This window comes from Natrix helvetica (genome assembly GCF_964273705.1).
Source record: "Natrix helvetica genome assembly, chromosome: 2".
Taxonomy (NCBI): Eukaryota; Metazoa; Chordata; class Lepidosauria; order Squamata; family Natricidae; genus Natrix; species Natrix helvetica.
This window is the reverse complement of record NC_138552.1, coordinates 37,724,315-37,734,813: the sequence shown is the minus strand read 5'-3', so window position 1 is coordinate 37,734,813 and position 10,499 is coordinate 37,724,315. Positions and strand designations below refer to the sequence as shown.

The window sequence follows — 10,499 nt, the reverse complement described above, 5'->3', positions numbered from 1 at the left end:
TGGACGGCACCTGGAGAAGCCCCTCCCTGTGAAAGCGGATTGGCCGCAGGGATGTATGTGGGAGGATGCGATCCCGCAAGTAACTAGGTCCTGTGCCATGGAGCGCTTTAAAGATGGTAATCAGAGCCTTGAAACGCACCCGGAAAACCACAGGCAGCCAGTGCAGCTCGCGCAGGAGTGGTGTTACGTGGGAGTATCTAGAACTCCCCATGACAACCCGCGCGGCCGCGTTCTGGACTAGCTACAGCCTCCGGGCGCGTCCCAAGGGAAGCCCCATGTAGAGAGCATTACAGTAGTCTAGGCGAGACATCACCAGCGCATGAGTGACTGTGCGTAGGGCATCCCGGTCCAGTAGGGGGCGCAATTGGTGCACCAGGCGAACCTGGTGGAACGCCCCCCTTGCCACGGCTGCCACATGGTCATCCATTGACAGCCGGGCATCTAGGAGGACGCCCAAATTGCGCGCCCGTTCCACAGGGGGCAATTGCTCGTCCCCTACGGCCAGCGATGGGGTCAGCTGGCTGAACCGAGGTGCCGGTAGCCACAGCCACTCAGTCTTGGAGGGGTTGAGTTTGAGTCTGTTGTCCCCCATCCAGACCCCGACGGCTTCCAAACACCGGGACATCATTTCGACAGCCTCGTTGGGGTGGCTTGGGGTTGAAATGTACAGCTGGGTATCATCAGCGTACAGATGGTATTCAACCCCAAAACCACGGATGATCTCGCCCAGCGGCTTCACATATGCATTGAACAGAAGGGGCGAGAGGACCGACCCCTGTGGCACCCCACAAGAGAGTGGCCTCAGGGTCGATCTCTGCCCCCCTGTCAACACATATTGCATCCGGCCGGAGAGGTAGGAGCCGAACCACCGTAGAACAGTGCCTCCGACTCCCATCCCCTCCAGCTGGCGCAGTAGGATACCATGGTCGATGGTATCAAAAGCCGCTGAGAGATCTAATAGGACCAAGATAGAGGAACAACCTCTATCTCTGGCCCTCCAGAGATCATCAACCAACGCGACCAAGGCTGTCTCTGTGCTGTGCCCGGGTCGGAAGCCGGACTGGCGTGGGTCTAGATAGTCGGATTCATCGAGGTGACGTGGAAATTGCTGCGCCACCACATTCTCAACAACCTTCGCCAGAAAGGGAAGGTTGGAGACTGGACGATAATTAGCTAGCTCCATTGGGTCAAGTGAAGGCCTCTTGAGTAAGGGTCTCACCACCGCCTCTTTCAAGGCAGTTGGTAAGGATCCCTCACCCAATGAGGCATTCACCAGGCCCAGAAGCCAGCCTCGTGTCACCTCCCAGGATGCCAGTACCAGCCAGGAGGGACACGGGTCCAATGAACATGTGGTGGGTCGCAGCCGTCCACGCAACCTGTCTAAATCCTCAGGGGCAACAGAGTCAAACTCCTCCCAGAGTGGACTCACAAGACTCGCTGTTGACGGCCCGTCCAGACCATTGGAGGGGGCCCATCCGCTTCGGATCTGAGCGACTTTATTCTGCAGATATTCTCCAAACTCCTCTGCTCTTCCCTGTAAGGGTGCCCCCCGCGTCTCTTGCACCAAGAGGGAGCGGGTCACTCTAAACAGGGCGGCAGGGCGGTTATCCGCAGACGCAATAAGAGCGGCACAATGTCTACGTTTGGCCGCTCTCAATGCCACTAGGTAGGTCCGTAAATAGGCTCTTACCTGTGTTCGGTCAGACTCGGAGCGTGAGGACCTCCACCTGCTCTCTAGACGTCTCCTATGGCGCTTCATCACCCTCAACTCCTCGATATACCAAGGAGCCCGGGTGGGTCGCTGCCGTAGGAGAGGTCGCAAAGGCGCAACCCGGTCCAAGGCCCCAGCCGTCGCCCTATTCCAGGCGGCCACTAGGTCCTCCGACCGAGCGCGGGTCAGGGCTACAGGTAGTGGCCCAAGCTCCGTCTGGAACCTACCTGGTTCCATCAGGCGCTTGGGGCGGTACCAGCTTGGACAAACTGGCTCCGCCTCCTCGCGTGATAAACCAGAGTTTTAGTGTGTTTTAGAGGTTACACTCTGTGTATGCTCTAATCCTGTGATAGTGAACCTATGGCATGCGTGCCACAGGTGGCACGTGGAGCCCTCTCTGCAGGCACGCAAGCCGTTGCCTAGCACGTGCGCCTCTCGTCGGCCAGCTGATTTTTGGGTTTACCCTGCAGGCGGGAGAAGCATGCGCATACCTTTCTCCTCACTTTCTGCAGTCCATGCCTTCCCAGATCTCCAGAGATTCCCCCACAGCACTGTTTTGAGTTGTGAGGTTTTTCCTCCCTCTCAGCGCTGTTTTGAGAAGGGCGGCTTCTCAAAACAGCGCTGAGAGGGGAAAAAAGCCTCCCATCCCAAAACAGTGCTGAGAGGAATAAAGGCCTCCCTTTTCCCCCTGCCAGCACTGTTTTGCAAGGGGAGGATTTTCCCCCCTCAGAAGCTTCCCATCCCAAAACAGTGCTGAGATGAGGAAAAGCCTCTCTTTTCCCCCTCTCAATGCTGTTTTGTGAAGGGAGGATTTTCTCCCTCAGCACTGTTTGAGAAGGGAGGGTTCTCAAAACAGCACTGAGAGGGGAAAAAAAGCTTCCTGTCCCAAAACAGTGCTGAGAGGAGGAAAAATCTCCCTTACCCCCAGTGATGGGATACGACTGGTACTCCCTGATACGGGCGTACCAGTGCCTGCTGGGAGCACCAGATATCATTCCAGTACAGTGCTCTGGAGGGCCCACCTGCCCGCCCACACACCTTACCTGTATTTGAGCTGTTTGCGGCTTCCGCACATGTGCATGGAGCATATGGTGCCTGTGCGACGCTCCGCTGACAAAGCTGGAGCGTCGCGTGCTGTGCGCGTTCATGTGGTGGACGCCCGGCCCCATTGCACCACACCGGTTGCATCGGGATCCGGAACCCACCACTGCTCCCCCCCCACCCAGGGCTGTTTTGAGATGTGAGGCCAAAAGGGGGAGGGATGTTGCATGCGCATCTGTGTGGGAGCGTGGGGGGGGGGCGCATATGCATGGGGTGAGGGAAGCGCGGGGGTGTCACATACGGATGTGCAGAGGGTTGCGGGGGATGGGCATGGCATTATGGGTGTGGGCATGCGAGTGAGCACGTGCTTTTGGCACCTGAGGGAAAAAAAAGGTTAGCCATCACTGCTCTAATCCTTCAGAGAGCCTTTCATTTTCTTAGTGAAAATAAATAGAAGAGCGATGCAGAATTGCGCCAATTGTGGGGGAGAGAAGAACAAGACATTAAGTGGGAATGAAATAAGAGACTTATGGCATAGGGCTTTACTACTGTAGGAAGTTATCACCCAGCCCTCTCCCAGAAAAATGAAATATCCTAGGAAATATTGAAAAGGCAGAATATTATATTTTCCTGGATGTGAAAAAGGGAATAACACATTTTAAACACAAAGTAAATTCCTGCAGCTTCCTGCCCACCCCTACTTTGTCAATGGGCCATTAAGAAGGCCAAGCTAGTCCACTTTACATAATAAAGAGTTCTCCCCATCAGCTCCAGGGGGATGGGATTAAGGCAAGATAATACTGCCTTTTACTCAACTGACCACATGGCATCTGAGAACTCAACCAAACCTGGATTCAAAACTCAGCCTAGAGGGTTGCCCTTGCATGGGCCCCATGAGAGTCTGGCAACCAATCAGAATACATTTCTTACGAAGGAACAGGAAACAGATAGGTGGGGCCGAACAGATTATAAAAAGCCCTGAAGCCCTTCTTCACGGTTTTCTCTTCTCTTCCCTTCTCTTCTCCACCAACACTGAAGCATGTGATCACCTTTTCTGTTCAGGACTCAAGCCATGTGGTCCTGTCCACCATCTTTCCAAGCAGCCCCCATGTCTCCAGTGTCTTTTTCCCCACTTGGAGACGAACCCAGAAGGACATTTCTTCCAACAGTACATGGAGTAGACTAGAAGACCTCCAAAATCCCTTCCAGCTCTATTATTCTCTTATGGGATTTATTTATTTAGAAATTTGATTTGCCACCCATCCCCCATCCAACGATGAATTAACAAACCACCCGTCCTTTCTTCAGTACAAATCTGAAACGCAAAGCTCGATTTCTGCATTGCAGGCCCTACAGTAACCGTTAATAAGAACCAAACCTTTTGGCTTGCTTTTGTCGCAGAATGATGACGCGACCAACGCCATCGAGGAGCAGCTGATTTAAGTCTCTCCCAGAAAGGAAGGGCGGGGAGCTGTGGACGGAGCCGGGCCGATGACATGAGGCGGCCTCGCCGGCGACGCTGGACTTTAGCCGGTGCCGGACCTTCCGCCTCGCGACATCATGTTCCGCCGCGCCAGGTTCAGCGTGAAGCCCAACGTACGGCCGAATGCTGCAGGGAGAGCCGGGAATAGCGGAGGCAGCACGAGCTCAGTTGTCCCGGCGGTTGTCACCGCCACCACCAAAGATGCCGACGGTCAACATGATTCGGCGCCAACCAACTGCTCTTCTACGGCCGAGGACACCTCGATGCCCCATCCCGGTGACGCTACCGCCTCTGGGGAGCCTCACCTGAGCGGGGACAGTAGTGACAACCATAGCAGGTAACTGAGGTTTGCTTTTTAAAAAGCCTCCCGTTGATGCTTTTGCGTCTCCTTCTCAGAAACCGCCGGAGCTGCTTCCTTTTTGAAATAACTTGAGAGAGACATTGGAAGTTAGATCTGGGACGCTCGTTAACTACGGTATTTGAGGAGCCGGCTTTGAGAAAGCTTCTCTTAGTAGAGGTTCATAATCTTCTGAGTCAGCAAAACTCCCATCTCAATGAGATGTGTGAGAGAACTTTAGGTTTGTGTTGTAATAACTGAGCTGTTTGGACTGAGTGTAGTGACTTGATTCTGTAGTGTGAACATGTGGAGGAATAATTGGCATTAAATAGACTGTAGAAATCCTACCAACTTGCTGTTCTCCTATAGAGAAATTTTCCAGGTATAGTGATGATAATGATGGTGGTGATGATGATGCAGAAACATTGCATTGGCTAAACTCTGATCCAATGATGATATAGTATTTAAACTGTACTATTGGTCACCTGCGCAATGAATAAGGCTGTCAGTATGGTCATAAGCTTGAGCTGTGTTGTTTACGTCCCTGCCAACCTTGTAAGTCTTTAATATCAGCTCCTTATAGCTAATTAGATAACAAGTACAGGTAGTCCTTGACTTACAACAGTTCATTTAGTGACTGTTGGAAGTTACAACAGCACTGAGAAAAGTGACGACCATATAAATTTAATAAGTAAAATAAACAGAACAATATAGGAAACTGCCATTACTGCAGTTTAGGAGTCCTTTGGATTGTTGCAGCCTTGATGTGGATGTTATACATAAATTAATAAAGTAATGTATTTAATTTGAAACTTGATTGTTGTGTGAGATCACTCATTAAATTGTATGAATAAATTACAAATAGGTAGAATTGTTCTTTTGATTTGTTTAAAATACTTGGTGAACTTTCAAACAGAAGGGCTTGGTCTTTCTACTGTTCTTTTAAGGCTGCAGTACTACACACACACACACACACACACACACACACACACACACACACGAAGAGGGGGCAAAGAGAGAGAGAGGTGAACACTCATATATACATCTGGAGTATATCCCAGTTAAGTTTTACCCTTGTCTTCAGGCTCAACTTGAGACTCATTATCTAGCCCCATTTAATTTTTGATTAATATTGGGATTCCTGTTACTGTAAGTCTCAGTTCGACTATCTGCAAATAATGCTCCAAGATATACAGAGCAAATATTGGGTTACAGATCTAATTTTGAACCCTTTATCTCATTACTTTATAGGATAATCCCATTTTAAAAATAATGTCTAAATCTGTTTGGAGAGGGGGTAAAGTGGATATCAAAATATTTGGATCAACTCATGTCTGAGGAAGGAATTAATTTTTTAAATTCAAAATTATTACATTTAATATGTGCGTGCATGTTTTTTGGGGGAGTTAAAACAGTTTGATTTACATCAATAATCTTTTTGGCAGAATATTCAACTAACAGGTTATTTGATCAAAATACAACCTGCTTCTGAAGCTCCCCAGAAGTTAGAGGTTGTGGCTACTTAGTCAGTAACTCTTTTAGCAAATTGATGACATTGATTTTAGTTATTTATGTAACCATTAGCATGATGCACTTGAATGCTGTACTCTGATAATCATTGAAAGTCTGCATTAAACAATGATAGTTTTATTTCCTATGATCATAAAATGAAATTAATGTGATTTAAGCTTTTGCTTTGTAAATACTGATGCTTCAGATAATGTTAAATGAAGTTTGATTATAATCACCTTGCCATTGGAGATGCAATTTAGGAATTGATACATTAATTCATATGGTTGGGTCATTTCCTATGATTGTTGGGTTTGGGGCTGACATAACTACCCTTCTGAATTCATGAACCTGCATTGTAACATTGTAGCATTTTGTTCTGTTTATTGTGTTACTTTTCTACTAGTCATGGCATAAATATACCAAATAAATATTTGTTGATAATATAAGTAATCTTCAATTTACGACCACAATTGAGCCCCAAATTTCTGTTGCTAAGTGAGACATTAGTTGAGTTTTTGCCCAATTCTATGACCTTTCTTGCCACTTGTGAATCATTGCAGTTGTTGAGTTAGTAACACAGTTGTTAAGTGAATGATTACCCCATTGACTTTGCTTGTCAGAAGGTTAGAAAAGGTGAGCAGATGACGCCGGGATACTGCAACCGTCATAAATATGAGTCAGTTGCTAAGCATCTGAATTTTGATCACGTGTCAGTGAGGAGGATGCAATGGTCATAAAAATGGTGGGCAGTTTCAATACTGCGGTAACTTTGAGCAGTCACTAAATGAACTCTTGAAAGTCAAGAATTATCTGTAAACTTGTGTTTCTGGAAAATTGATTTATTGATCTATATTTATTTTGCTATAGAGTCCTAACATATTTGTTTAGGTCTCAAGTTTAATCAAAGAACATCAGTGTTTTCCATAGAATTAAGTATAATATTGTATAATCATTTATATAAATCATTTCCCTGAAAATAAGACTGGGTCTTATATTAATTTTTGCTCCAAAAGATGCATTAGAGCTTAATTTCTGATTAGGTCTTATTTTTGGAAAAATATGGTAAATGTGTTTCTTCTGGCTGATGATCTTAATGGGGCTTATTTTGAGGGTAGGGCTTATATTATAATAAACTTGAAAAATCATGCTAGGGCTTATTTTCCAGTTAAGTTTTATTTTCAGGGAAACATGGTAATTACTGTGCTACCTTTCAAAAAAAAATCTGTCATTATGTTATTCTAGTCTATTAGCTAATATTTCTCTTAATTTTCCAGAAATGAAAAGACCAGTGATAAAAGTGGAGATGCAGACTGCAGGAAAAATGCTGAAGGATTTCCACAGAGAAGAAAACGGATATCCACTATGCCTAACCTTATAAAACCAAAAATTGTACCTCCACCTCCCCCCACTGTTGATTCGTCATCAAAATGCTCTCAAAAACAAGGACCTCATTCTCCTGCTTTTAGTAACTCTCTGTTTCAAAAAGAAACATCTTTACCTGAAAAGATCGATGTGGAAAGTTCTCCCAAGTCCTCCATATTGCCTGAAAAGAAAACTTCTGTTCCTCAAGTGCCACAGTTCTCTCCATTTAAAAAATCTGTTAGTAAAGAACCCAGTCCGTGTATGCCAGCTCAAAGAAGTGATGAATCCCTTCCGAAGAACATAAGCTCGCCTCTCAAAGAAAGACCCACCCAGGAAACTTTGATAGAAGAGGAAACAACACAAACAAAATCTGCTTCAGTGGATAAGAAAAATATTTCTTCAGATCGTGTGAAAATTATCAAAACTCAGAAGCTAAGGAAGATGCTTAAAGAAGAATTGAATAAAGAGAAAGTACAGTATTTTTTTAATTTTAATCTGAAGCATCAGGGAAGGAAATAGAAAGAGTTCTACCATGTTTCCCCGAAAATTCTTATTTTCTTTTTACCCACAAAATATGGCTTGGGCCTTATTATTGGGGGGGGGGGGGTTATTGTTTTGGGGTTGCCGGGCAGCTGCTCTCTTTTGAGCGGGCTCCCAAAAAGCCGGGCACAGCCTCAGGGGCAAACGGCTGTGTTGCGCTATCGCAGCAGCGCAACACAGCAGTCATGAAGTGACCATGCTCACGAGCAGCCAACCGGCAAATCCCCTTTCCAGCTGGGCACAGCGCCATTCACTGACCTAGGGGTATCACCAAGCCGCATGAGTGCCTGTTCTCCGCCGCCCGGCTCCCGTGTCTTGGCGCCTTCCAAATGCCAGTGAATGGTGCTCTCCACGGCTGGAGAGAGGGGTTGCGAGAGTGGCTGCACCCTGGGCCTCATGATGCCCTGGCCCAGCTCTCTCTGCAGAGGAAGAGCACCTCCGCTCCCGCCGCCACCGCCGCCATCCCAGCAGGGCTTTTTCAGCAGCTTCCAAACCAAGTCTTCCAGCAGTAGTCGCTCTGGGTGTATCCTCTATGGTTGTGGGCCGGCTGCCAGCAGATCTGAAATATATTAAGCTGCTGGCTAAACTCTCCAATTCATCTTAATTTCTATCTGATGCTTCTGGTAAATAACAGGGATTTAAGTCAATGTGTGGTCAGTAGGCTGTGACCAATTGGTCAATCTCACCAATTTTAATTCTGTCATCCATCTAAATTAAGTGAGGGAGTGCAGAAGGTGAATTAGTGTCTGAATATGGTAGCATAAACTGTATGATAAATTTTCATGTAATGGTAATTAGTTATAGTTTCATTATACATTCACATACATTTTTAAAATTTAAACTTGTATTTTTCTGCTTCTATCACTCAACATTATAAAATGTATTAAAATAATAATAGCAGATAAAGTTACATCAGCAAAAATGTAAAAATAAAATAAAACAAGCTAGCAACTGAATATGGCAAGTAGAAAACTCTTAAATATATACAAATGACAAAATTAGAAACAAGATTTAAATAAAATTGTATGGAATGATAAAACTATATTAATTTATCTTTCTAGAAACAACGGAAATTTAAATATCCTATAATTGAAAAAAATATGCCGGAAGATCGCTCCAAAATGACTATGAGAGATTTTATTTATTATTTGCCTGAAAACAATCCTATGAAGTAAGTGCATATATTCTTTTGTCATGTTGGTACAAATTGTTTTTATTAATTCATTGGATTTATACGGTGTGTATCCTCTAAAGATCTTAGAGTACCTTTATAAGATTTCTCACTCATTCTTTTATCTTTATAACAGTTTTGTTAACTTGGGCTCACAGGCATATAGCATTAAACATCTGAGACATTAAGACTTGTGGTCTTTCACTTATGAAATATTGGCTTCGAGATACTTTTCTACAGTATAAATTACATATATATATGTTGTTTTCTATAAAATGCATCTGCATTCTAGTCAAATAAGTAGACATATAATAAAAAGTGGCTAGGAACTTTATCAAATTGTTATAGGGCAAGATTTTTTGAAATTGATAACACATTTTTGGTTTTGGTATGTATAAAACATTTGCGTAATTTGTTTTTTATTCTTTGTTGAAAATTTGGCATTCCTAAGTAAGTGGATTTAAATCATCTTGTTATCTGTTGTTTTCAGGAAATTATTGTTATATTGTGAAATCTGAAGTGATTAGAGTTGTACTTCATTATCTTGATTCGGTAATTGAGAAACCATGTAGATTTACCTTAGTTCAGTCTTACTGAACATTATATGAATACATTAAATTCAATTTTTGTGTAAAAATGTATACTGTAGCATGCTAGCAATTAGCATGGTTAAATACACAATTTAATTGCATTTGTACTATGCAGTATGAAATTTAGAAATTTGCTGGATTAAATGAATCATTTCATGCACTTTTCAATATTTAATAGGTCTTCATTCATTGAAGAGAAGAAAACAGAAAAGACTTCTACAATGACCCAAGCAAAAGAGTAATTTGTTTCTTTTTTATGAAATGTACAATCAGTAATACATTTGTAAAAAATAAAAAAAATGTTTGGTTAATATTGCTGAAATTAAATTATTGGTTGAAAACATAATCCTAATAATCTATTGCAGATTAATTATGTTGACCTTTTGATGAAATCCTGGTTTTATTAATTATAATTAAAAGTCAGAGGCATGTAGAAGGAATGGATGCTCAACTCTATAATCCTTTCCTTTTGATTGTAATTTTCTTCCTTTCTTCCTTCCTTCCTTCCTTTTCTCTTTCTCTCTCTCCCTCCTCCCTCCCCCATCTCTCCATCTCTCTTTCTTTCTTTGCCTTTATTACTTTATATTAAGATGGCAAATATACATAAAACTCTTTCCTCCTCATATTATTTTGCTACTTTAAGCATGTAACCATTATTTTTATATAGTGTAATTTAAGCAAGTTTAATTTAATTCTGAGGTAGCATTCCTAACCCAACTTTTAAATGCTGATTTTCAGTGCTGTGTTAGAAG

At 43.8% G+C, this 10,499-nt stretch overlaps 1 protein-coding gene across 3 annotated transcripts in view; it reads left to right on the top strand.

The window, feature by feature from the left end:
• Positions 1–4,181: 4,181 nt before the first annotated feature.
• The window catches only part of BDP1 (BDP1 general transcription factor IIIB subunit), a 58,274-nt gene continuing 51,956 nt past the window's right edge, over positions 4,182–10,499 (top strand). For all 3 annotated transcript variants that reach the window (XM_081944674.1, XM_081944673.1, XM_081944672.1), the window contains exons 1-4: positions 4,182–4,572; positions 7,359–7,917; positions 9,048–9,157; positions 9,926–9,985. In XM_081944674.1, coding sequence (XP_081800800.1) covers positions 4,313–4,572; positions 7,359–7,917; positions 9,048–9,157; positions 9,926–9,985 — 989 coding nt within the window. In that variant the 5' untranslated portion in view covers positions 4,182–4,312. The remainder of the gene's footprint in view (positions 4,573–7,358; positions 7,918–9,047; positions 9,158–9,925; positions 9,986–10,499) is intronic.